The sequence below is a fragment of the Amphiprion ocellaris genome, chromosome 13, assembly GCF_022539595.1.
Source record: "Amphiprion ocellaris isolate individual 3 ecotype Okinawa chromosome 13, ASM2253959v1, whole genome shotgun sequence".
In the NCBI taxonomy this organism is placed as follows: domain Eukaryota; kingdom Metazoa; phylum Chordata; class Actinopteri; family Pomacentridae; genus Amphiprion; species Amphiprion ocellaris.
Genome location: NC_072778.1, coordinates 18601774 through 18629162, shown reverse-complemented (window position 1 = coordinate 18629162; position 27389 = coordinate 18601774). Strand labels below are relative to the sequence as shown.

General features: G+C 39.8%; 1 protein-coding gene across 1 annotated transcript in view; it reads right to left on the bottom strand.

Annotated features, from left to right (window-relative positions):
* Positions 1 to 27389, bottom strand: part of LOC111572298 (short transient receptor potential channel 7) — a 64027-nt gene that overhangs the window by 26562 nt on the left and 10076 nt on the right. Inside the window, exons 3-6 of the mRNA XM_023275941.3 lie at positions 21715 to 21897; positions 12035 to 12199; positions 1902 to 2118; positions 281 to 514 (exon numbers count right to left, since the gene is read on the bottom strand). Of these exons, the coding sequence (XP_023131709.2) occupies positions 281 to 514; positions 1902 to 2118; positions 12035 to 12199; positions 21715 to 21897 (799 nt within the window). The remainder of the gene's footprint in view (positions 1 to 280; positions 515 to 1901; positions 2119 to 12034; positions 12200 to 21714; positions 21898 to 27389) is intronic.

The window sequence follows — 27389 nt, the reverse complement described above, 5'->3', positions numbered from 1 at the left end:
ATGGCCTTTTCTGGGAGAGAATTGTTTGATTGATAAGAAGTGAGGCAGTGCTACTGAAACAAACAATTTCCTCATCAAGCATCAGGATAATTTGACAATTATCATGAATAGTGATAGCCACAAAGGCTGAGGAAAGAAAGAAAAGGGCACCGTGAACAGGAACTCAGAATCTGGCCAAGAATTAGAAATGCAGTCAATAAAACATGGAACTCATTGATGCCTTCCACGTGCGATATTGCTCAAATTATTGATATTAGTTATATTTGGAATAACAGCGTACCATAAGTAAAGTAGGCCACTTCGTCAGGCAGTGAGGCGTTGCTGAGGTCTTCGTCTGGCACATGCATGTCCACATACTGCTGGGCTTTGGATGCTTTAAGAAAAGCCATGAAGCGTGCCGTGAAGGACGCCACAAAGATTGACAACATGCCAAAGTCCAGAACATTCCAAAGGTGCATAATGTACTCTCTGGGCCCATCACTCCAGATCTCCTTGCATTCTGACCAAATCATACCTGAGGAAGGAGAACACATACACAACATACAAACACATTGAGGAAAGACAAGAAATCCACAACTTAAATAGCAAATATGTAAAGATAAGGAGGCTCTCTCAGGCGCACATTTAAACACGTGCATACTAAGAAACATGCACATACACAGATGTTGACAGCAGAGCTTATAATTTAAAGTGAACCACTCAGATACGTGCCACATAGAGCTCAGGTGCAAATACACCCAAAAACACGCACACATTCAATGGAAACCCTAATTCGTCCTACTCAACCACTCTGTGACTCTCTGTTTGGAGCCAAAACAAGGTGAAAAATGCTTGGTGAAAATGTGTTCTGATCAGCATCATCTCTATAACAATTACTGGACCTTCATAGCGTGCTACTAGAATTACAATTCCATCCATCCACAAATACATTTACAGAGACATTGTCACACCAGCACCTGCTGCCAAAATTACAGTGGCTGGGAAAAGAATGATGCCATTAAAGGCAAACAAATAAAAACACAACCATCTGTGTACCAACATATAGAAACTGCACAGATAATATTGTTATATGTGTGTGCATGAGAGGAAGAACATCAGCAGATGGGAAGCAGCTGAGGTCTGACAGATATTGCCATGGGCTATTTATCCGTTGAGTTTGCCTTTGTCTGTCTGTCAGCCCCTTCTATCTCCCTGTTTCTTCATGCTTGTCTTCCTCTAAGCCATATACTCCACACCTTCTTGTACTTTTATCCATCTCCCACAGCCACTCCCTTCTGTCCTCTTTCTCCCCATCTCTTTGTAAAAATTCCCCCAGCACCAGCCCTCAGGTTAACCTCCATATTCTCCTCCAGCTTTTCGTTAGGGCTCAGCATGGCTACTGCTTCAAGAAGTCCAACTTTCACTGCATCCCACCAGGAGACCTCTATTTGATCTTGGGAAGATAAAAGAGCAACATTTTGTTGTACTGCCATAACCTTGGCTTTCATCCACTTGGTTGGTATGAAACTGTATTAAACTTTAATTATGCTTCTCATCAAAGACGGGCAAAAAATAATAACTCTTTCCAGGATTTTTACTGATTCATAGGAGAGGTCTTGTTTAGTAGAAAAACTTTAAAGGACACTTTGCAAAATTTTTAAAATCTTGGTAGAAGTGTCTCCACAAGCTGCTTGCACCAAGATAAAGTGCATCCCTGCTGATTAAAAAATAAATTTACATAGAACATCCATCAGGACAAACTTGGCTTGAATTTGCTTATGTTGGCACATCAAGGTCATTTCTTATCATGATGGAGAATATGCCTTGACATTGATTGCATATTCCAACCTAATTTATCTATGAGCAGTTCTAACTGTGCAGAGCTTGCTTGCGTGCTTGATTTGTGGAACAAGGTGACTCACCGAGCACCCACTTCATGATCAGCATCTCCGTCCAAGAAAACTGGGTGGTTTTGACCCTGAACACCTGTCGAGGATGGTCTGTGATGGTCTCGTTGGGCAGATTCTTGACACCCTCGAAGCGGTCAGAAGCATTGACAACCAGCAGGCCCAGGAAGATGGTGAAGGAGACGGCGTGAGCTACAAATTTCATGAAGGGGCTTCGCAGGATCTGACCAAGCTGGAAGAGGAAAAGAATAATCAAATATAGTGTCTGCATCTGTGATTTACAAATATGATTGAGCAAATGAGTGAATATAAATACATACTAGTAACGTTAGATTAAACCTGCATTTAAAAAATCTTCCAAAAAGCTGGGCATAGAGCAGCATTTCAACTTCTATTTACTAATACAGCAGCCAGAATGAGGGAGTCATGCTGAAGAAACATGGGCGATTACCTTTTGAACACTCAGATTTTCATTGAAGCAAAACATCTGTTCAGATTTACTGAGATAACTCATGCTGTCTTAGATTTTGGTCCTCAGAGATCGAAAGCTGAAAAGCATCACTAGACAACCATCTTAGCAGGAAAACAGCATCTGTTGTAATTCACGGATGTGCTTAACTACCGACGACTTACACGGCAACACGATGCCAGAGTAACTAGATGCCAAACAATCAGTAGAGTTTAGGGAAATGCACCATATGGGTAGATTATAATACAAGATGGTACTGCACAAAGAGCAATAAACATGCCACCACACAGAAGGGCCCTTTTTTTTTTTTTTTTTAAGAACTGAACTGCACAAAACTATGTCAAGACACAATAATGTACATATGCACGCATTCACACAGAAACACATACACACTCCCAACACCATACAGACATTTGCCACTCTCTGAACCTGCTGTGTTCAATATTAACTACCCACAGGATATCTCTACTCTCTGCATGCACAATAACACATCAGATCCAATAGCGTGTCCTGTGCCACACACATGACTAAACCACGGGGGAAGAGGTTGGCTGGTAATTCTTAGCCCCGCAAAGCCTCCTCCAAAACTCCTTGATTTCTCCCAGCTGCTGTGCTGATAAGACTGATCCATTTCACCCCTCAGCTTAAATGAGATGGTCATCTCAGATCAGGCCTTCTGCTGCGTGATGACTCCAAACCCCATGGGTTTCTTATTATCACTGTGATGGTGACAAGAGCTGATCTTCTCTTCTCCAACAAAATGGTGGCTGCTGGCAGCAAGCACATGCAGATTAAATGAAAGAAGCCTTGTGTGAAATGAATATCTCACAAAGCGAGAATGAAGCCACTCTGGGAGAATCCAGCCCGTTGTAAACTGTGTGCTATAAGGAATCAACTCTAAATAACTTATTATCTAGTCATGAGTAAATATCTTACGGTCTACTCTATTTATGTTGTATAGCCAACTTTTGTTTTAATGACTATAAAGGAACATACAAATGGGTATATTTTAAAATCTCAGTTCTCTCTCTTTCTCTCTGTAACTCACCCTGAAGGTTTGTTTCCACCGATGCAGAACTGGCCGTGTTCTGGTTCACAAGCCTTAATTGCAACAGTTCTACGTGTTTCACACACACAAAGATGCTTGGAACTGAAAAAATTATTGCCATTGGAAACCATCAAGTAATGGTACTTGAAGCACAAACCGTGATGACATCATCTGTGGGTGTGCTTTAAGAAAAAGGGAAATACACAATGCGAAAGATCTACTAATAAATTTACATACACTGTAAAAAAAACAACAACTGTGAAAATCTAATAGCATCGGTGCAAGAAGAAGTAATATAAAATACTGTTATGGCAAAACTATAAAAATTATGAAAAAAGCAGCAGATATCTGTGCAATAATGATGTCTAATCACAAATTTTTAATACATCAAATAGTGCAATTCTGTTGTCATGCATTGAACAAGACCAAATTACTATTAATAAAAATACAGACGCTATTACACATATTTTTTCATTGAATTATTAGCAAATATCTGCCAAATAAATGCTTTTGTTCTTTTAAATACAGTAAAAAAATAATGGAACTTTAGTGCCAAATTTTGTAAAAGAGTGAACTACCATCTATAAAAATACAGATTTTTGATGTTATTTGACATTATTTACAGTTTTGGCTTGTTGATGGTTACCATCTAAATCCATACTTTTTTTCTGTGATTTCCTTAGTTTTTCACTGTAATTTATTAAAATGGGTGAAAAAAATAGTAAATGTTTCAAAGATTACAGTTAAAAACTGTTTTTGTGTATGTAGTTATACAACATCCATAAATGGCTCATGGAACTCAAATTGGAATAAATATTTGTTAAAAAAAATGCAAAAGTTTGCAGGTAAACAATATGAGGTCCATCATCTTGCTTGTTTTTTCCTGATTTACATTCACTGTGAAAAAAAAAAAAAAAGCTTGTTCCCAAGGTTGCACAAAGGTTCTCTTACAAGCTAGTGTCACTGCAAGCTAGTTTTCAATGAGAACCCTGATTCCCTGATTCCAGACCTACAACTGTAGAGAACATTTTTAGATCCTTACTGACAACACTTAAGGTATTAACGTACTGCTGGAATGTTCTATGACATCCAGTCATTCCATCAGTGATAAACGGATCATGACCTCATCTTGTGTGTACTGATTGAGGATTTTTTTTTTCTTGTATTGACATTGATTTGATTCTCACAAAAGACAAAAGATGGCAGGACAAAAAAAGAATGACAAAAAGACAGGTGTACTGGGAAGAAACACAGGAAATCTTGAGAAAATTATCAAATACCCCAAACACTGCAGCCAGACCTTGTATGCAACGAGGTATTAGAGCAAATTAAATGTATGGCAGACTGCAGAAAAGTAATTAAAGAAAAAATAATTAGCTAATATGGGAGCAACATGTAGCATTTGCGAATGTCAGTGTACCACTGCTAAATTAATTGTGATAGCTGGTATAATTACCATAAATAAAGAGCCACTCATGCCTGTCACACCAGACTTTGTCTGAAAATAAGGACTATATTTACTACAGTTTAGGATTATTTATATTTATTTAGTCACTTTTCCTCCTGCATAAGTTCAATATCTCACTGTAAATCTGTACTGCCAAATCAACAGATAGTGAGTCATAGTCAATCCTTTACCAATACATGAAGGTTGCTTTTGAAGGTCTCTCAGGGAAGTCTTTTTCCTTGTTATTTTCCTTATCATTTATTTTCTGTCATTCAAGGACTGCTGAAAAGAATTCTCATGTGCACCAAGCATTCATTTTTCAACATTTTCAAACAAATTGAAAGATTCTATATCTGAACGCATATCGGTTTTTCATCACTTTCAAAAGAACATCACATTTTTCTCTCTTAAAAGAGATTTCCAAAGCAATTATAGCCATGTTGCTTCTCTGTCTGCCTTTGATGAATTACTACTTACATTTGAGGGACGAAAATATCTTTGTCATCTCTCCTGGCTGATATGAAATGTAATATGGTTTGAGGGGGGGTTGATAATGACGTGTTATGGTGCTGTAAAAACCGGGAACATTATGAGCTGTATGAGATGAGCAATTGATGAGATGAGCAGAACAAAACTGCAGATTAGTTCCAGGTGCAGGAGGACACACAACACACAATCAACCAAAACACATCAAAGCCTTCTCTGTGCAGCCACTGTCTCTGTCCTGTCCGTCTTGAATTCTTTTTCTGATGTGCTCTGTCTTTATCTATTTCATTATCAGCTACATGAATATACTTTTGTCTCCGTTGAGGTGCTGTCACATTGTTATTTGTATAAACATCCATTATGTCTCTCAGTTATGTGTTTCATTAAACTGCTTTTATTATCTCACCCATACTAGCCGAGCACCTCAAATCTAACTGGTATATTAAAATAGCAAACCAACCAACAAGCCATGTTAAGTTTCAAAGCACAGAAAGAGCAGAGACACCGAGGCATCCCACCAGATGTGGAACCGTAAAGCAAAACATCTTCCAGATTTGGCAGGATAGTGTGAAGATTACGTTGTCAGGAAGAGGTCTCAAAAAAGCAGACATTCAGCAGATTCCACAACACACACCTCCAGACATCTGGAATGTATATTGGGCCTAGTTTAGCCAAAAGACTGGCTTAAACCCCCAGTCACTATCAGGCCTACAAGGGACCACATGTCTACCAGAACCACTCTGGCTGACTGCTGAGTTTACAGGAAGCGGGGGTCAAAATGTGACAACAGCATCAAAAGAATTCCACCCCCACTGACAATACCACAAGGAACACTGGTCACATTAGGGCAAAGAAATACAATTACTCCACAATGCTGGATTCAACTATTCTTTATAAACACTCATTTAAACACCAATTTCAATAATCTCATCATGAACATCACTACATCATTCGAGTTTCTTAAATCTTTTATTCTACTTGTTCATATGTCAGCTATAAGTTTAACATATCTGATGTTTATATGTACATATTTTGTCTTGTTTTAATTATCTGCCCACCAGGAACATAAATGCATCAATGATTTGTCACTGTATTAGATTTTGTAGTAACCAGAAAAATAATATAATTTTAGGTGACAGTGTAACTCTCTGAGGGACATCTGTACATCAGCCTCTCCTGACGGAGGATGTACCAGATACCTACCAAGTTAATGATATGCAAAAGTCCACTTAAAAAGACCACACCTGAAAAAACCACTTTGAGCCTTCCTTTCCCAGAGTCATCCGTGAGGAATTCCTGAGTCTTACTTTTCAAGAAGTCCTCCTTTCCAAGAGCCCTCCTTTCCCAGAGTCATTCTTTCCAAGAATGTCCACTGCTGTTCTGACCCGCAGCAACAGGCCAACCAGACCATCCCTCAGCAGAAGCACTGCCACAGCATCACGACGTACCCGCAAGTAACTTTCAGCCACTGAAGCTTGGTACAATTTCCTCAAATTCTCTTTTATCATAGATACATTTTACAGGTTAACAAATCAGTCTACCGTCAAATTAGTGGCTGCTTTCAGGTTTGGTCTACTTATCCCTTTCCCTCAGAACACCATATTTCAAACATAATATTAACCCCAATATTACACTGAAATATTCTGTTCGCTTCCTTCCCTTGTCCTTTATTCACATTCACCGCTTTGTTTGTTTTGTGTTGTTGTTGTTTGTCTTAATGTGTGCTATTGTGTCATAGTTTAGTTAATTGCATCCGACGGAATCAGTGACATGAATAAAGTTCTTCCTCCAGCTCTCCTCTATCCAACATTTCAGTCAAAAGTTCTTTGCCTTCCAGACCAGTGTCTTCTTCTAGCACCTTCCTTAATGTTGTGCTAGGCCTGCCTGCCCTTCTGATTCCATAACAGTACTCGACCTGCTGCTTCATTGTGTCTCACCACATGTCCAGCAAGGGCTAGTCTACATTGCCTAATCATGGTTGAAAAGCATGGATGTAAGCCATTTAGCAACTTGTTGGTGAGGTATGATTTCTAGGAGATGTTTTGTACCATCCGTAACATTGTGGTATAAGTCCCAGCAATTCTTTTTGAGTGTCTTCATTAGCAACCAGGAGTCAGATCTATAGAGCAATATGAAGTCCACCGACGCCTTAAATACTCTCATTTTGGTTGCCCAAAAAATTGGAGATACCCATATTTTTGACAGAGTGCAGTTCTCCCAAAGCTTTCCCAGTTTTTGTTTCTATATCATGTGCTGTGTTGGTGTAGCTGCAAGATATAGGAAATAGTCGACTTTTTCGATGTCTGACCCATCTAGTTCATACAATGTCTCCTCAGATGTGGGGTTAAGGTGCATGAATTTCGTCTTCCCAGCATTCAGGAAGAATCCAATCTGTCTTGTTTCTCACTACCTAAATGAAAAAAGGTGTTCTGCTTCACTGAGAGTGTTTTCCAGGAGGGCAATGTCATCTGCGAATGCAAGTTCTGGGAGGACTTCTTCAGGGTGCCTTCTACTTGACGATGCTTTAGGGTCAGACCATCAGAGGGCAAGATTGCATTCCTCAGTGCATCACTTAAGCAGATGATGAAGAGGAAAGGTGGGTACTTCAAGGGTCTCCTTGAAGTACTCCAGTGTCTATGGAGAAGAGATCTGTGTTGCCCTCAGGAGTCTTGACTACCACAGAGGTGTTGACATAGATAACTTTTTTGCTTCAGTAATAGGTGGAGGGATTCCAAATGCCAGCAGAATATGCAACATTTTGTTTCTGTCAATCGAGTTGTATGACTTCTTGAAATCAGTGAAAACCAGTATTGCTTCTTTCTTGTGGTTCAATACATCCTCAGCAACACCTTCTAAGAGCTAGGATGTGTGCAGTAGTCAAGTGAGATTGTCTAAATCCATTTTGACCAGGGTGAAGTAAATCATCAATGACTGGTCTAATTCTGTTGAGGATCATCCGATTATAGATCTTGGCAGCAACCTGGGTGAGGCTGATACCTCTGTAGTTGTCACATATAAGGTTGCCTTTCCTTGGAATTGGATCCTGATCCTGTCTTTGTCCCTTGAACGTCTGGATACAGAATGACCTTAAGACCTTTCTTCCTTTTTGAAGTTTCCAGAGGTCTAAAGTCAAACCATTCAGTCTTGGGGCCTTCAGTGGTTTCATTGCACCAAATAGCTTTGTCCACTTTGCTTTGGGAAAAAGCATCTGTGCTTACTTCAGGGTTGATGTTAAACACGGGGTATATGTGAATGTTAGGGTTGCTAGGATGGTGACCCTAACATTTAATAGCTTCTGGAACTGATTATTCCATGTAGCCAACCTATCATACCTGACATATCATTTTACCTGAATGAAGACTATGTTCTTCCTTTTTCCAAATAGTTCCTTCACTAATTGTCAGGCCATTCTAGGATTGCCAGATCCACTGACCTCAAATTCAGCAAGAGTTTTATTAATGCGGGCAACTTCAAGCTTGTCAAAGGTTGATTGTCGCTTATGTTGTTGCAGTTCAACATTTGAAGAAGTTGCTTTGAGTGTTTCTTCTCTTGCTTTTCTCATCGGTGAACTATCCACAGTAGGTGTTGCACATGGGAGTCTCTTTGGTAAGTGCTCCTTCGAACATCATTGCTTATGGACACAAAAGAAGTCTATGATCTTTCAGCCTCAGTTTCTCTTATATTAAATTGCCAATTGTATTTGCTAGCTTATCATCTTCTTTCGATGCCTGCATATTGAGATTGCTGGAGCTAAGTTTCTTTTGTGTATGGAGGCTAAGTTGGACAGTAGCAGTAATGATTTTGTGGTTGCCACCAACAGAAGCGGAGGAAGACTGGGCTTGACAGTCATGAATACTATTTCTCCAGCATTTCCTCTACAGGATGAAATCGATCTGGGACAGATGGCCAGCTGGGTGTCTCCAGGTCCAGAGCATGTGAGAAGGTTTATGAAATATTGTGTTTCCTGCCAAGAGATTATGTTGCTGTAGGAAGTCCTCTAACATGGTGCCATTTCTGTTTGTTGACTGGTGATATGAGAATTTTCCACTAATGTGAGCACTGAAGTCTCCTCCAGCTAAGAGCATGTCATTGCTGAGACTGTATCACTCAAATGTTGGTAAAACTCCTCTACTTCTTCTACTAGGAGGTGGTTGTGTGGAGAGTGGCAGCAGATGACAATGCTGCAGTGACAATGCACTTACGTACTCTAGTGGCATTAAGATGGGGAAGGAGACTATTTTGAACTACAATCCCAACATTACCGACTGATGCTCCGGCTTTGTTGTCATAGTTAGTATTTGTTATTGTGTAGTTTAATAAATGTGCTTAAATATAAGTTCAGTGCCTCCACTGTTTTGTTGTTCACAATTTCGGTCACTAACTTGTATAGATTCCAACTGGCTCGCATTTATAAATAACCATCAGTTTAAATAATTTCCCTACGATTCTTGAAGCTCTTCAACAACAACAAGAGGTGCTTCATATGCTGCATTATTATATAAATCTGGTGTGAATATTTCGCTGGTCGAATATCATTTAGATTATGTAATAATTCTGCACAAGTATTGAAACCCCATTCCACAGATATATTTACAATACTTTTTATATATTGGTGGAGAAACATTTACCCTACATCAACTATAATATTGCACAACTACAAGCTCTGCATCTTTAATAATGAATCATTTCCTCATGCTGCTACTTTTTTCCAGCTACGCCACAAAACTGTGGACTGTCACATGTAGGCACATCGGTTGGTTGATTTACAATCAGCTGCAATCAACGCTTGTGCATGCTCGTCTATGCACATGCACTCTCCCACATTAACATGCACAGGTGTTTTTGTGACACACTGAGATCAGCACGCAAGTGCCTCATGATTGAATCCATGTCTCGCCGGTGGAGATGCTCTCTCAGCGTTACTGCTCTCCATCCTTTCACACACACTTGACATCAGTTGCTCTCTCTCTTAGTTTACAAAATGACTAATTCATTAGTCAAACCAAATATGAACCACTCAAACTCAACCACTCAACGCTGTTTCTGAATCACTGAATCGTAGTGCACAGACACACAAACACATGCACACACGCATCTAGATGATGTGGAAGATTATCCAGGTTGATGAGCAGATTTGCATAACAGCTCACTCAGTTCCTGTAAGCGAGTGCGGCCCCTGTCATATTGTGTCACTTTACAAATTATAATTTGCTTGATGGAGTATTAAGAAAATGTGATAAAGTGCCTCAGGCCCTATAATCAAACGGTGATTATACAGTTCAATTTAAATCGGAAATCTGTTATGTTTTTAGCCACACTACTCATTTTTTTCCCTTACTGTTCCCACAGTTGAATATCTTGACAGCTATAGATTTCCATCAAGTTGGGCCACAGGTTCATGATCTCGAAACAAATAATCCTGATCATTTTAACAAGTTTGAACTGTAAGTGTGATATACAGAGACAATATATTCAGTTGTGTGCACAAAATGAAAACACACATCCACAGTGAAGAAGAGGATTACAGTATACAGCAGTAGTGGCAGTTCTGGTGCTTTTTTTCACCATGAAACAAATTAATCATTAGAATTGTAACTACTATGACTGAGGTGAAATCACGGTGACTAGCCTTTTCCCATAAAAGAGGATGCTTCGACATGGAATCCATCTTTTACAGTGACTCAAACATACAGTAGATTTTGGATGGAGCATCGTTTTAGCATGCAGTTGTTATCCATATCGATTGGACTTTAACAGGACTGTTAAGGGAATATGAAATTTGAAGCCCAGTTCAAATGAAGTAGATAATCATGAAGTACAGCTGGGAAGCTGAACATTCATGTAGAGCCGAGCCTGACAAGCTGACTCAGCTTGTCTTAAAACACCCCTTGTATCGGGGATAAACTGCAATTTAGTCAATAACATGATTTTTCTTCCTGTCACAACCACAGGCAAGCTTCACATTTTTTCCCACTTGTGGTAAGGTATTACACCCAACAGGAACAACATTAAAACCACCTGCCAGTATCGTGTAATTCCTGCTTGCGCGGACAAAACAGCTCTGACCTGTCATGGACACAGAACCTATGGGGGTGTTCTGTTCTGTCTGTCAAGGGGACATCGGCAGCAGATTGTTTGGGTCCTCTGGGTTGCAGGTTGGAAACTCCATGGATCAGGTTTGCTCTACCCTATATCCTGACTGATTGGATAGGAATCAAGGGAGTTGTAGGCTGGGTAAATGCCTTTGGTTTGTTTTTTGTGTTCCTCGAGCCATTCCTGAGCAGTTTTTCGTGGTGTGCAATGTCCCACCAGGGGGAGGCTGCTGCCATCGCGAGTGTGCAACAATGTTTAGGTGGGCAGTATGTCCACTTGAATGCCAGGACCCAAGGTTTTCCAGCAGGACAATGCATTGCAATGGATGATGAGTGGTTGTCATTTCACCTATCAGTGGTTTTCATGTTTTGGATAATTGGTGTATTACCAGCAAAGATGATGATTTTACTGACCCATTGTGTTTTCAAGTATGTAATGAGCCTATAAACTGCACCATGCTGCTAACAAATTATTGGTATATTGGTGCCACAACCCAATACAACATAATGTGTCATGAACATCATTACTAATACAATTTGTAACTTTCTCTCAGAAGCTATAGTGCATCTAGAAACAACTTGGTGCATGTAGTTGTGTTTTCATACCTTGCTACACGGCATTATCCAGTAGGCGATAGCCAGGAAGGGCAGTCCTACTGTCACCCCAAGAACTGTCCAGCACTTCACACCAACGGACTGCTGCCTCAAGCCAGGCAGGTTCTCATACCAGATAGTTAGCAGCTGCTGCTGGCAATTTGGATGGGCAACAAACTAAAGACAGAGACAGGGACAAGAAAGTTAAATCAATGGAGGATCTGTGGGCAAGGAAGGTGAGAGAGGAGCAATTAGTAAGCAGCCAATAATGAGTATGTTTCCAGAGAAATTTGCTCATTAGTGGCTGGTACAGTTGTTTTTCACTGTTTCATAGTTCAAAAAAAAAACATTAGAATACTGTTTATATGCTCATGCTTTTAATAATCTAACATTCTGAAATCAGTTATGCATGGTAGAGAACTGTTGTTTTCTATACTGACACTGCATTTTTGCAGATAAAGTTTTACAGGTACATTTCTGAACTTTTTTTTTTTCATTCTTGTTCTAAAATATTTTATTGATTTTCAACCATGAGGCTATGTACAGTGACCCACCAATGTTATCACAATGGCAGGTGGCCAGGAACAAATCCCCAAAGCTTTTCTCAAGTCACAGACAAGACATTAGTCTCACCAACCATAAAAATGTGTGCACGGGGAGCGATTAGAGAAAAGGAAGAGCTTTGCATTTAGTTGCATTAAAATGTGTACCTGCTATGACATATTTTGAGCTTTGACTGGATTAACCACAGTTGGATCACATGGCTGTCTGAAGCTGAAATACCTGAACTACACAAAGACCACCAGATACATCCCTGATGATGTGTTCAAGGTATATTTAAGAACTAGACAGTTTCTCTATAGAAATGTGGGATCTGTAGAACATTTAAAAAAAAAGAATAAGTGATGAGCACTCAGCGAAGCTGCTTTCATTTCAGTTAAAGGTACAAATACCAGGCCTGATATTAAGCTGTTGAGAGTCAATACTGATCCTGTGGTTAATGAAATGAGGGCAGGCACTGAATCAATAACACTGGTGTCGGAAGCATTGAGTAAGCAGGATATTTGAGACTGCACAAAGGGCCTGGTCTGTAAATATCTAAAAATGTGGCAGGTAAAACAGACAGCTGATCAAATGTGGAAAAGCAGTCCTCTATGAAGAGACTTTTAAAGCATTTTGTTTGCTTTTTTTGGGCCAAATGCTGATAGTTTACATCTTTCACACACCAAATAAAAAAGGTGGTTTAAGTAGATGTGGCATGAAAGAGAGGAAAATGGGAACCCAAATCTTTCCCAAAATGGACCTACATTCTCGGAGTTCACCCACATTCTGGTTCATAATCAATCTTCTAGAAAGCAGCAGGGGAGGAATAGACTTTTATGTTGTAGTATTGTTATTTTTTACTGAAGTACTGCAAAAGATTTGAATACTGTGTAGGATGTCCTGAGATGTCGCCTCGATCCAGTGGAGGTGGTGGGAGGCAGGATGATAGCTGAGTTATCATCTCTGTTGGGGAATATGTCCCACCTCCTGCAGGACACTGGGAAGCTCCTTCAGTGTAGCTGCTTCACCTGCAGTGTGAAGGAGAGACACCAAAGGTCCTTCCATCCTGGTGTGTTTGTGCATTTAAGCCTTTACAATATTGTTGTTATGTACTTATGTTAATTTCTTGTTTGTCTTGTCTTACTTTTTCATATCCAGAAAAACTCCTTGAATAGCATGACGACAATTCTACCACTAACTGTTTCAGAGGCGTAACTAAGATTGTGGTGCATTGGTACATTTTTTGCTGTTTACCTCCGACAGTAAAAACAACAGACTGCTGGTCAGGGCACTCTAACCCTTCAGTCACTGAGTTGCTAAATTTACCATTTGAAAAAAGATGATGATGAAATTAAAGCGCTTCTTGCGCTACTCTGCTATTCAAGCTATCTCACGCTGAGTGTGCAGGGTGTATTTCTGTTCAGAGTACATCTATTGTGCACTCATTAAAATATGAATATATGGTATTATTCACAGCACATTTGTATTTCTGACTGCCACTTAGCTTCAATTAGAAAAAAACAACAACAAGCAGGTTGGAAAATCAATTTAAAACACAGAATGCAAAAGAAATCAGGCAGAAAATAAGAAGCTGAGTGTTCACATTAATTACTGACTTTATTCCAAGAAAGGAAGTACTAAATGGAACATAAAGGTCAGATGCGGAAGGACAGGATGTTTTTCTTCTGGATGGAGGAAGGATGCGGACAACAGAGCGATCGATGCTCAGTTGGTGGTCATCTAGTGTAACAAACAAACTCAGTGTTTGTGTTTTGTTTGTGTCTAAGATCCGAGCAACTGCTTACCTTTGGTCAAACTTTCTCTCAATATTTGTTTGCCTCTTTGTTGTTGCCCTCTATCAATCCTTTCCACAGCTTCACCAATCAACCCAAGTCTCCACATTCAGCAAGCATTTATCTGAGCAGTCGATTGCCATCCTCTGCTTCCACCCACCGATCAAAACTCACACATGAACAATGTGTTTACAGTGCACACTCTCAATCATGAGGGAAACCACACACAACCATACATACTCCCCAACACCGCACAAAATCATTGTTAACACAGTTTCCCACTGGTGTCCGGCATTCAGTCCATAAAGCCACTGATCCATGACATGAACCATTGCTGTGTTCAGGAACATCCGCTGCAGAGAGTCAGGCTCCACCTGGTTTCCATGGCAATCTATCTCTCCCTCACTCTTTGCTTCTTGTGTAATTAGCTGCATGCTATTGGTCATGCTCTCTAGTACAGGATAAAAACAAAAACATGGCTCAGTCAGGCTGTTTGCTGCACAACACACACACACACATGCACACACACACACACAAATGGGTGCACATACACTCCTCTGCTAACACACCTGCACACAAACTCTTGGGATGTACCTGATTAAAGAAAAGCATGCAGCACATCAAGGTCAAACAGGAATGGATGTGACCAAGTGGGTTCTTCACACAAAAGTCAAATTACAAGTTAAACACTGCAGTTGATCAAGTATTGAACTTTTCTATGGTATCTATTATAGAGCTTGTAGTGTACTACGGAGCAGAACATTCCAGAGCAACACACAAAGATCCAAAGACCTTTTCCCAGAGCTGTAAATTTGGTAAGACACCATTTCAGAACACAGCTAACCCAAAATTCATCTCTAAATGGAACATCTGCTGATCGGATGTTTACTAATAAAGAACCACTCAGACAACAGGACGCTTCCTACCTCCACCAGAATCTGATAATGGTCATAAAGTGTCAAATGTGAGGAAAACCACACCTCTGAAGAAGCGGATTGGCATTCTGACCTTCTGATCTCCCTACCTAACGCACAGAACTTGGTATGCAGGAATGGACTGAACAGTTGAAATCAGAACATTAAAGAAATGCAGCATCACTGGAGTGATGATCTGGACTCAGTCTCTGATGCCAGGTTGATCAGGACCAGTATGGAAGATGAACACATCGAATCTGAAGTGTTTGTGGAGAAGAACAAAGAAGACACCAACACCCCCTCCTCTCTCTCTCTCTGTCACAGACCACAGTCATAAAAGACACAGAGAGACTTTTTACTCTAAGCATATATCCTCCCTGTCTTATTTTTCTTATTATTGACTGAATATGCTTGTGTTTTAGCTATGTTATAAATTTATTTTCATGTACCCTAAAGTCTACAATGTCTAAGTTTATTCTTATGTTTACACCTTTTCTTATTATCTCAGGAACCATATGAGATAAACATGTGTTTGATGTCATTCTAATCACTTATTCGGTGTTATTTCAGATCTGTGATCATCATAAATATTGAACAACTGGATTTGCATATGTAAGAAATGACCTAAAAGGAAGTTTTAAAGGTATTTGGCCTCTGACCTCTCCTGGACAGTGAAGCTCAACACCACCCCTTGGGAGGAACACATGCATGACTGGTCAGATGCTGATATGAAATTGGCTCCAAAGCTTTCTATATAGAGGAAAATCACTGGAATGCAACAGGACTTTTAGAAAAATTCAACTTGGGCTTGTAAGAAGGGGCTTTTAGAAAATTGAACTTGGGCTTTTAGAACATGGGGCTGTTAGAAAAATGGGCTCTTAGAAGAATGAAATTGAGTTTCAGAATTATTTTAATACTACAACAGCGCAGATATTTTCTTGACAACTATGACCTCAGACTCTTAGTATTTTTACTTTGGCACACTTCTGCAATGCAAACCTGCCAAAGTTCCTTCTTGTCTCTGTTTCCCTGAACCAACTCATCCAGCAGAACATCACAGCTCCCTCCCTCTCACTACTACAAAGGCTACACAAGGATCACTTTTCTTCTGCTAAACAGGCAAATTTACAAATTACAATTGGTTTACCAATTTCAGAGTAATTCTAAATTCATCAACTTTCTACCAACTGCTTCCAGTGATGATCACAGTTCATTAGTTCATCTGCATTTAATCATTCATTTACTCACTGTCTGTTGTTGTTTATTATTTGTTTGTAGTATTAGTTAATAAATATTTGTGTATAATTATCACCGGTTGTATCGTGTATTTCTTTGTTGTGGGAACTGGAGGTCAATGAAATCAGAGTTTACGACTTTCATACTGAGACTGATTCATTTCTTTTTCGTCAAAGTCTCTAGTCTAAATTGATAATTTTCTCAGACAAGCTGAGAATGGTGCCCCTACATCAGCGAGTGCAATTTTAATCATAAAGTGCAGTTGCTACTATTAGGTGTGTGTTGCAGCCTACGCTTTTATCTACATTGTTTGGTGCAGCCGTATGAGGCTAATATCTGCAACAATTTTGGTACAAGCTTCTCTGATGAAATTCACCTTATCTTGACTTTGTAAACGCATCCATATGGTGTATTTTATATGCTGGAATATGAATTATATGCAAATCAAGCAGTGCCATGACTGAGCAGTTCCACTTTCTACACTACAGTGTACCGAGGACTGTTGCAAAAACACATCCTGAAGACAACCATGGTTTTAAACACAACAAACCTAAGGAACCAATTTTGTCTATTTGCAGGACGAGACTCTGTATCATTTTTCTTTTTCAGAATTGCTCTCTGGTTCCAACATGTATGACTGCATTACTCAATTACTATAACTAGTGTAGTGCAAAGTAGTTTTACTGTTTGAATCTTAGGCGAGCTGGTGTGCTTGAGTTGCAACATGTAATGAGTGGTCTTTGGAGACAGAGACAGGGACTTCATAGATCCACACATTGTAAAGGAAGCAACAACATAGAGGTACATCTCAGACGTTTAGGAGGTGAAGAGATTAATTTCAGGGAGAAGCAAACTTCTAAATATGTAATTTTATAGTGTTTGAGTTTTTCGTCTGCAGTTGAAGAGGGGCCTTAAGTGATGGCATACATAAATGATTTTCTTTAACATTCTGTAACAAAATACTTAAAATAATCATTTCCAATCGAAATCTGCCTACATCTATGGATAATAATAATCCATAACAAAAAAGACTGAGAATATGAATTTTGTAATGTGATGTAATACTTCACTGATGTGCTTATGAGGTTGTTGTATTCGTCGTTCTTCATGGGGAGGTTAGCTACAATGACTTCACTGCAGCAGTGACGGCTAAATTTAGGAATAACCGCAATCATGCTAAGTGGTCACATGACAATGAATATCAACTCATCAAGTGAATTCAGATTTTTCGAGTAGGGCCATGAGAACATTTATATAAAAGAACTGGTGTTTGCACCAGATCACCTTCAAACAATGGAAAGGTCTGGAGCTACACATTTCTCACAAGTGCAAAGTATAATCCTAAACCAATATGAGGAGTTTTAAAATGTCATACAGACTGAAAGCAACACAACTGCTGCAGTCAAAGCCAAGAAGGAAAGCCTGCATGAAACTGTCAACAGTGTGAATACATGAGCTCATATGCTTATCAATATTACTGCCCCAAATAAAGACACTAGATGATCTGACAATAATTATAAGGGAGTATTCCATCACACTAAAGTGTTCATCAGATGTAGCTTCATGATGTATAAGACGGTTTTAGCTTTACTCTTTCAGCTGCAACCTTGGTGGTGTTAAATGGTCCTGTGAGAAAGTAAAGAACAAATATAAATACATAAGTGAAATGGATAAGTAGGCTGTTTGCAAATCTTGTAAGTACAAGGCTTGAGCACTATAAGCAGTCCCTGTTGAAGGATTATACAAACCTCTGTAGAACAATAACTCTGAAATGGCTTCGAGCTCTAAAAACCTCTGCCCCCTTAAGAGAAGCTCTTACTATTGAAACCCTGAAGTTCTTCTAGGAAGGGTGATACTATTTTAGAATTGATTGGTCAGCACGTTTTATACATATTGAGCTGTTATCCGGAACAGAATCTGCTCTGAAGCATGTATTGCATGTAGAACATGATGATCCAGAATTAACCCTAAAGTTACTATGCTAACATCAAACTAACCAGCTTTCAACAGATTTCAGATGTCAAAGTTAATACTACATATGAAAATCAATCACCTTGGCCTCCTCGCCTTTGGGTTTGCTGTGGTATATTTATGTATGTTCCCCTGGTCACTTTAACCTGCTTGAACAGACCCCACCATAGGTATTTATCTTTGTATCATGTTCATACTCTGACAAATTATTATTTACAATATATTTTTTCACAGTGGTCCTGCATGGAGAAACATGCTATCTTAACCGTACCTCATGGAACAGATATTAAAAATCGTACTTATTTGATTATTAACAACTTTGAAGCTGGTTTGAATCTCCTGCTGTCGGCTGCAGATAAAGACCTGCTACTGGTCGCTCATTTTATATGGCTTTCTCCTCTTCTTCCACTTTCCCTGTGTTAAAAAACTATACCGCCAACACCACCACCTACACACTGAAAATGGCAATTTTTGCTCAAGATTTGGATATACACTACCAGTCAAAAGTTTGGACACAGCTTCGCATTTAATGTTTTTTAAATGAATGAACACATATGGAATTGTGTAGTAAACAAAAAAGTGCAAAAGAAGTCAAAACATGTTTTAGATTTTAAATTCTTCTTTTACTTTGATTCCTGCTTTGCACACTCTTGGGATTCTCTCAATGAGCTTCATGAGGCAGTCATCTGAAATGGTTTTCACTTCACAGGTGTGCCTTGTCAAGGTTAACTTGTGTAATTTCTTGCCTTCTTAATGGGGTTGGGACCATCAGTTGTGTTATGCAGAAGTCAGGTTGGTACAGAGTTAACAGCCGTATCCATATTAGGGCGAGAACCAATCAGCAAAGTAAAGAGAAATGACAGTCCATCATTACTTTAAGAACTGAAGGTCAGTCAGTCCAGAAAATTGCAAAAACTTTTAATGTATCCCCAAGGGCAGTCGCAAAAACCATTAAGCGCTACGACGAAACTGGCTCAGATGAGGACCGACCCAGGAAAGGAAGACCAAGAGTCACCTCTGCTGCTGAGGATAAGTTTATACGAGTCACCAGCCTCAGAAATCACAAGTTAACAGCACCTCACATTAGAGCCCAGATAAATGCCACACAGAGTTCTAGTAGCAGACACATCTCTACATCAGCTGTTCAGAGGAAACTGCACCAATCAGGCCTTTATGGTCTAATAGCTGCTAGGAAACCACTACTAAGGAAAAGCAACAAGCAGAAGAGATTTGTTTGGGCCAAGAAACACAAGAAATGGACATTAGACCAGTGGAAATCTGTGCTTTGGTCTGATGAGTCCAAATTTGAGATCTTTGGTTCCACCCACGTGTCTGTGCAACACAGAAAAGGTGAATGGATGGTCTCTACATGCATTGTTCCCACCATGAAGCATGGAGGAGGAGGTGTGATGGTGTGGGGGTGTTTTGCTGGTGACTCTATGAGGGAGTTATACAAAACTGAAGGTACACTGAACCAACATGGCTACCACAGCATCCTGCAGTGACATGCCATCCCAGTCGGTTTGCGTTTAGTTGGACAATCATTCATTTTTCAGCATAAAAATGTCCCCAAACACACCCCCAGGCTGTATAAGGGTGTTACATCCCTGGGAATTAGGGGATGAGGGGAATAGTAAATATACAGAAAACCGGGTAAAGAGGCAGGAAAACTGATTGTGTAGCAGGTGAATTATTTATTTTACAAAAAGGAGACCAGGGGCTGCACAGTGGTGTAGTGGTTAGCACTTTCGCCTTGCAGCGAGAAGATCCCTGGTTCGCGTCCCGGCTTTCCCGGGATCTTTCTGCATGGAGTTTGCATGTTCTCCCTGTGCATGCGTGGGTTTTCTCCGGGTACTCCGGCTTCCTCCCACAGTCCAAAAATATGCTGAGGTTGATTGATTTTTCTAAATTGCCCGTAGGTGTGAATGTGAGAGTGCTTGTTTGTCTTTGTATGTGGCCCTGCGACAGACTGGCGATCTGTCCAGGGTGTCCCCTGCCTTCACCTGAGTCAGCTGGGATAGGCTCCAGACCCCCATGACCCTAATGAGGATTAAGCGATGTATAGATAATGGATGGATGGAAAGGAGACCAAACCAAGATTCAATACAAGGTGAGCTTATTAACACAAAGCTGCTCCAAAATCAAAGCACCACACTTGTGATTCCAGCAGAATGCGAGACCCCAACACAGCACACTAGCCACTAATCTGGCCCACTGGCAAAGATGATCAGGTTGGCTTGGCTTTTCATCGTCTCTGATTGTGAGGTAGCTGCAGGTGGACCTGGCCACTCCCACCAGGCGTAACCTGAGAAATAACATAAAAAAAGAGGGGAGAGAACAGGAACAGAAACACAACCGACCCCATCTGCACACAAACACACCAAGGAACGTAACAAAGGGTTATCTGACCAAGAAGGAGAGTGATGGAGTGCTGCATCAGATGATCTGGCCTCCACATTCCCCTGACCTAAACCCAATCCAGATGGTTTGGGATGAGATGGACCACAGAGTGAAGGCAAAAGGACCAACAAGTGCTCAGCATCTCTGGGAACTCCTTCAAGAGTGTTGGAAAACCATTTCAGGTGACTACCTCATGAAGCTCATTGAGAGAATGCCAAGAGTGTGCAAAGCAGTAATCAAAGTAGAGGGTGGCTATCGGAAGAATTTTAAGTCTAATATGTTTTGACTTATTTCACACTTTTTTTGTCTACTACACAATTCCATATGTGTTCATTCATAGTTTTGACGCCTTCAGTGAGAATCTAAAATGTAAATAGTCATGCAAATAAAGAAAAAACATTAAATGAGAAGGCATGTCCAAATTTTTGACTGGTAGTGTAATTATTAAAATATGCTTGTCTTTGTTTTTGGTTTACATGAAAACATTAAACAGAAATAAGTTTGCTCCCCAATCAGTATTTTGCAGAGATACAGTCACAGCATCCTTGGTATAGTCCTGCTCAAGACAATTGTGATTAGTTAAAAGAAACACAAACAAACCAGAGCTTCCCCCCCTAATGCAGAATGATTACAAGGTTCAGCCAGAACATTATGTGCTCGGTGACTACTTAGGAGCCATCATCCTGCTCATCCACATGAAGGCTGATCTGACTTTCCCCCCACTCTGGAAACTAAGGTGCAGACTCTTGTAAAAAGCATATCAAGTTTTGAATGTTGCATATCTATAGACAACATGTGATGAAAATTCACACTCTCTATTCCCTATTAGTCTTACCTTCTTGACTTCATACTTGATGGCCAGTTTGACGCGGCTGAGGCAGGGTCGGTTGTAGGGGCTCGGTGGACACTGATCCACATCGCCGTTCAATATGGCCTCAACTTCCTCTGTGTTCCGACAAAGGTCCAACACACCTACCACAAAGTCCTTACACTGCATGGACAGCTTGCGGTAGTCATTCTGCATGGGAGGGGAGGAGGAGGACAGTGAAAAAAAGATGAAAAAAGCAGGTAAAAACATTTCAAGCACCCAGTTAGAATCATTCATGCAAATTAATTGACACAGATAATGTGCCATTCTTCAAATGTAGAACTACAGACATTACAAATCATAGGATTCATCAGGGGCTGCACAGTGGTGTAGTGGTTAGCACTTTCGCCTTGCAGCGAGAAGATCCCTGGTTCGCGTCCCGGCTTTCCCGGGATCTTTCTGCATGGAGTTTGCATGTTCTCCCTGTGCATGCGTGGGTTCTCTCCGGGTACTCCGGCTTCCTCCCACAGTCCAAAAATATGCTGAGGTTAATTGATTATTCTAAATTGCCCGTAGGTGTGAATGTGTGAGTGCTTGTTTGTCTATATATGTGGCCCTGCGACAGACTGGTGACCTGTCTAGGGTGTCCCCTGCCTTCGCCCGAGTCAGCTGGGATAGGCTCCAGCGCCCCACCGCGACCCTAGTGAGGATTAAGCGGTGTATAGATAATGGATGGATGGAAGGATTCATCAGACTGTGACTGTGCCTTCAGCTGACCCCTTAGTTTTTTGCCTTATATCTTTCTGTCCCCTGCTTTTGTTCCTCTTTTCTCTTCTTGTTATACATATTACCTGCTTTTCAGGTGTTCTCACATGATGCATTTTGGTTCTCAATATACAGCCAACAGTGTTATGTGTATCCTGTATATATTTGACATCAGTCTCTACCTGCAAAATCACCTGTACCTCTTCAGTCACCTCAGTCGCTTGTATATATTTTTAGATCTCTTGACTGTTGCCCCTTGAGGCTTTAAAATGGCTGTTCCTGCCTTTTGACATGAAAACTGCCAACATCATAGACACATTTATTCCCATTTGCAATTATAATATGGCTTTAGTGCAAAAAATGGAAAGGGTCAATCTGTTATTTGGCTCTTGACCTTTCCATTTCGAAACATTGTTCATTTGTCTTTGTCAAAAATATAAAATGTATTCCATAACACAGTACATGAATCACCAGAAACAGGAGTCAAAGGTAAAAGAGAATGCATTTGACCCCATAACACTCACCAGGATGTGAGTTCAAATGCTGAATTTTAAGATACCAGCACCACAGCAACAACAGCAGCAGCAATGGCTCCATATATTGTAATAAGATTGTGTTGTTTTGTTTTGTTTTTTTTTTGGGAGGGGAGGGCAGTGCGGATGGATGGAAAATTTTATGGGTTAAACCCAAAACAACTGACAGAAAGGATTTGTAATACTCATTTCATCCATCTGAATTTAGAAATAAATAAATAATAAAAAAACAGAGCTTGCTCAGAGGGGATCCATGGAATCCTTGGCTTTGTTGGGTTTTATGTATAGTTTTCTAGTGTCAAAGCTTTAGGATAACCTCTATAGTTAAATGTGCTGAGGGGTCTTGGCCATAATATTTATATTAGTTGGGTTCAATTCTGTAATATATAAAACAGTAGGGTCTTGGCTATATACAGTAATTACACTAGTCAGGCTGTTAGAAGTATTAACATGTAAAGTAGTATTTTAAGTAACTTTTGTAGGGTACTCAATACTATGGCTGTTGTCCTAAATGTGCTTAAAAAACAAACAAACAAACAAAAAAGTATATTTCATTATTATATCTTGCTTGATTTACTTTATTTACTTATTTTCCTAATTTCATATCTGATTTACTGTAAAGCGCTTAATGTAGCTCTGTTTTTTCAAAAGGTATTATACAAATACAATAATAACAATAACAGTAACAATAATGTTAATAATAACTATTATTATTATCTTATGCACACTTTCAAATTGCATGTAAAAGACTGAATGGAAATCCCTTGAACTTTGAATGAAATCCATATCCATGTTATGTCAAGTTTTCTGCTTCACTAGGAAGACCAAAAAGTAAGAAATAACAGTGGTGTTCTTTCACTGAACATTACTGTGTTGTTAGGTGAGAAGATGCAAAGGCATGTCACAGACTTAGAAGAGTATATAAAGGAGTTAGTGGTGCAAATCTGTTACACCCTCGTAAGAATATTCACATAATGGCAGCTGATGGATACACTGCATTTACTATTCTCAAAATTTACGTAAAATACGTGTATTCATTAAAAGGGGAAAAATAAACTCCATTAATAACAATAGTAGTCCCCTGATTGGAATTTACTCTACAGTAAGTAGAACAGAGGAAATAGGAGTGTTTATATATGATTCTGCAGGGATTAACCTTAGCACTAACCTTGTAGTCACAATAGATGAAAAACCAGAATTCACTACTTTTGTTCTTTGTACTTGCAGCAGTTCACTGCCTGTACACAGCATATAGCTCTGATAAAATCAGCTGAACTGGTCCCTTCAATAACCCTTTGCCCTTCCATCTCATAGCCCCTACAGTTTACTTCTCATTCTTATGTCTACCAACCTCCCCTCAGCCTCCTGTCTCATTCTGTTCGACAACAGTTGGTCAAGCATGGATGCAGCAGCAGACTGGGGCTTGTGGCAGGTTTAGAGTCCCTGAGGAATGATTTTCATTATGCATTCACCACCATGTCAGGGCTGTGTTCAAGTAAACCATTACAGTGTGTTGGAGCAAAAACTTTTATACAGTCTCTTCAATAAAATAATTAGCATTTAGCACAGTGGGAAATAATCAGCTCTACTCTCATTTTAATGTTTCTGTAAGCAGGTATGAAAAGTAACATGTATGTATGACTCTAGAATGTGTTATGGTTCATGTACTGATCATGAGCATCATTTACATTCATCCAATGTCTGACCTTTTTAGGAAGGATATTTCTTTCTGGCATGGCTTGGACTGTGTCTGTCCTGAATATTAAATTTGTCTGTGTTATCGTCTATAGATTGTAAAATTTGTTCCATGATGCTTCGAAAAAAAAAAATTAAACTGAGAGGTGTGTTAGATCAGTCTGCTCAAACGGCTTAGCACTATCCGCAATTTAAAAAGTACATTCTGGGCATCAAGTGAAGGCATCTGGTGGCCCTTTGGGGACAAGATGGCATTTGGTGGATTTCTCCTTTAGGCTGCTGGTTGGAAGAAATAAATCAGAGTGTCATATCTGTTCATACACAGGCAAAGGCAAGACTTGGATGTCCACTGAAGTCCATGTACAACAACATTTTTTTAATCAACAGTATTCCCATACTAAGTCAGACATTGACGAGCATGCATGCACAGATACTACACACATATGTGGGAATCCAATCACAATTCAAGGTATGTGGTTTTTGCCCCAGGAGCTGAGATTACGGCCAGAGAATGATGTTGAGAGATTGAAATTGGCGACAGAGTGGTGTGAAACAGAGTGAGAATGGTTAGAGATGAGTGAATTGAGGGGGGACATGAGCCAAACAGGGAGTGAGGGAGAGTGGGGGGAGGAGATGGAAGATGGAGGGATGAGAAGAAGAGAAAGATCGTATTACTACGCTTCAGGGCACATTCACCATTATCAGTTTACCGCTTTTTCACGTTATCTCTTCCTTTCTTTTGTCTCATTTTGTCACAAAATTACTATATTGAATTTAAAACTGCAGTGAAAAACACAAACATTAAAATGTAAATTTAGAAAGTGAACCTACACTCTTTGCTGCTTTACAGTACCTTCTCTAACACTGCCCCAGGTGTTCTGAAAACTGTGTGTACATGTGTCCAGAGGCCTGAATGAGAAATTAGTAGGTTGTTTCGAAAAATAACATGCTTGAAGATAAATATAAGGTTGTTAGTGAGACCCTCATATGCTGTTAGCAGTAAGCCAAAGGCATACTATCCAACATGCAGCCCTCTTATGGCTGCGCTGCAGGTTGTGCATTTGTGCCAGCAGGTACAAAAGTAATGTTTGCTTGCATTCACAGTGTGCACTTGTGTGTTCATATTATTTTCTGTATGTACACACACCAATCCAGTGCTATTGTACACACACACACACACACTTAACGCACCAACCTTTAGAATGCAATATTAATGCTTGAACAAAGGAAAAAGCAGTGAGTTTTAGAGGTATTGTGAGTTCAAGAGGTGTGGAAGTAGTATTTTTTTAGTAGACCCTACGTGTCACAGTGGATGATGGTCTACTGCGCATTTATCTGCTTGGGAAAATTTCCAACTACTGAAATGTAAATATTAGCAGCTGAGTAATGCTTTTTTCAGAACACCACACACATCAAACAAACAATGAAGAAACAGGTGTTATGAGTGAAGGAGAATGGCATTATGGGTAACAGAGCATCGCAAGGGCTTACACACTCAACTCCCAAATCTCAACAACATATTGTGCATTAAGCAAGCTAATTGGTTCATTCAGCTCCTTTCAGGATAGCAGCTTTGAAACAGAGATGAAAGCAAATCTAAACGTACTGCACAAATTAAATCGCCAGGTAAACTCTAAAAAGCCACTTCAGTTATGGATTCAGGTCAGGTCTCATTATAAACTGTTATTCACTCTCTTGTTGAGAGTTAAATGAGAGGATCATTGCAGCTCTCAAGTCGGTCTAGTAAATGCAAAGGTATAAAGAGTTCCTTGTGCTTTTTACACTTTTATTTTGCACACATTAACACCATTGCTGAATATTGCATTTTTGAAATCTTTCTAGTTGCTTGGGCGTCATAAAGGTGGCATTAACTGAAATGAAATTATCACATTTTTTCTCAGCAACACAACACCTTAATCAATGCAATAACTTTTATTTCCCATGTTTGACTTCCCAATACTAAATATGATTGACTAGGGCTACTGGCACACCGTCTTAACATTATTTGATTTTTTTAAAGTAATGAGAAGGTGATGTGTAGAGGGACAAGGAGACAAATAAAGGGAGAAGACAGAGTGGTGATAATGAGATGGTAATGAGACAGATGAGCTCCAACACAACACAGGTCCCTCAGGTGAGCCCTTCTCATTAACTCGTCTGGAGACGGGAACAGAATGACAAGCAAAAAGGCTGAATATCAAACACAAATATGGGCAGAAAGCAGATGGAGCTGATGAGGAAGGACAGAGTGTTACGGGGGAAAATGAAGGTACACAAGGGTGGACACAGCCAGGCAGAAAAGCACTGAGATGGGAATTTTAACATTGTCAGACTATTGCTATCTGATTGGTCCAAATATATGAACATGCTTTCCACAATAATGACCTCATAAATTAATCAGCAAACAAATTACATTTTTATAGTATGGCTACTAAGGAAAAATTTAATTCTTTTGGCTTAATTTTTTGATATGAGGAATCGAAATAATAGCTTGAATGTGACCGCATTTGTTGGTACTCATGACCTAATAAGAATAATTTCACATCACTTTTTTCAGCGCAGGCAGAGTCACAAGCCATGTATCCATGCTTTGTATGGTAGGCCTGCCTGTGTGAGCAGTGGTGAGGTAGGGGTTTGAAATAACAGGGTTGGCAGAGGCCCGTTTTGCCTCTGTCTGATATTTTAGCATAAGAAAGCATGTTTGCACAT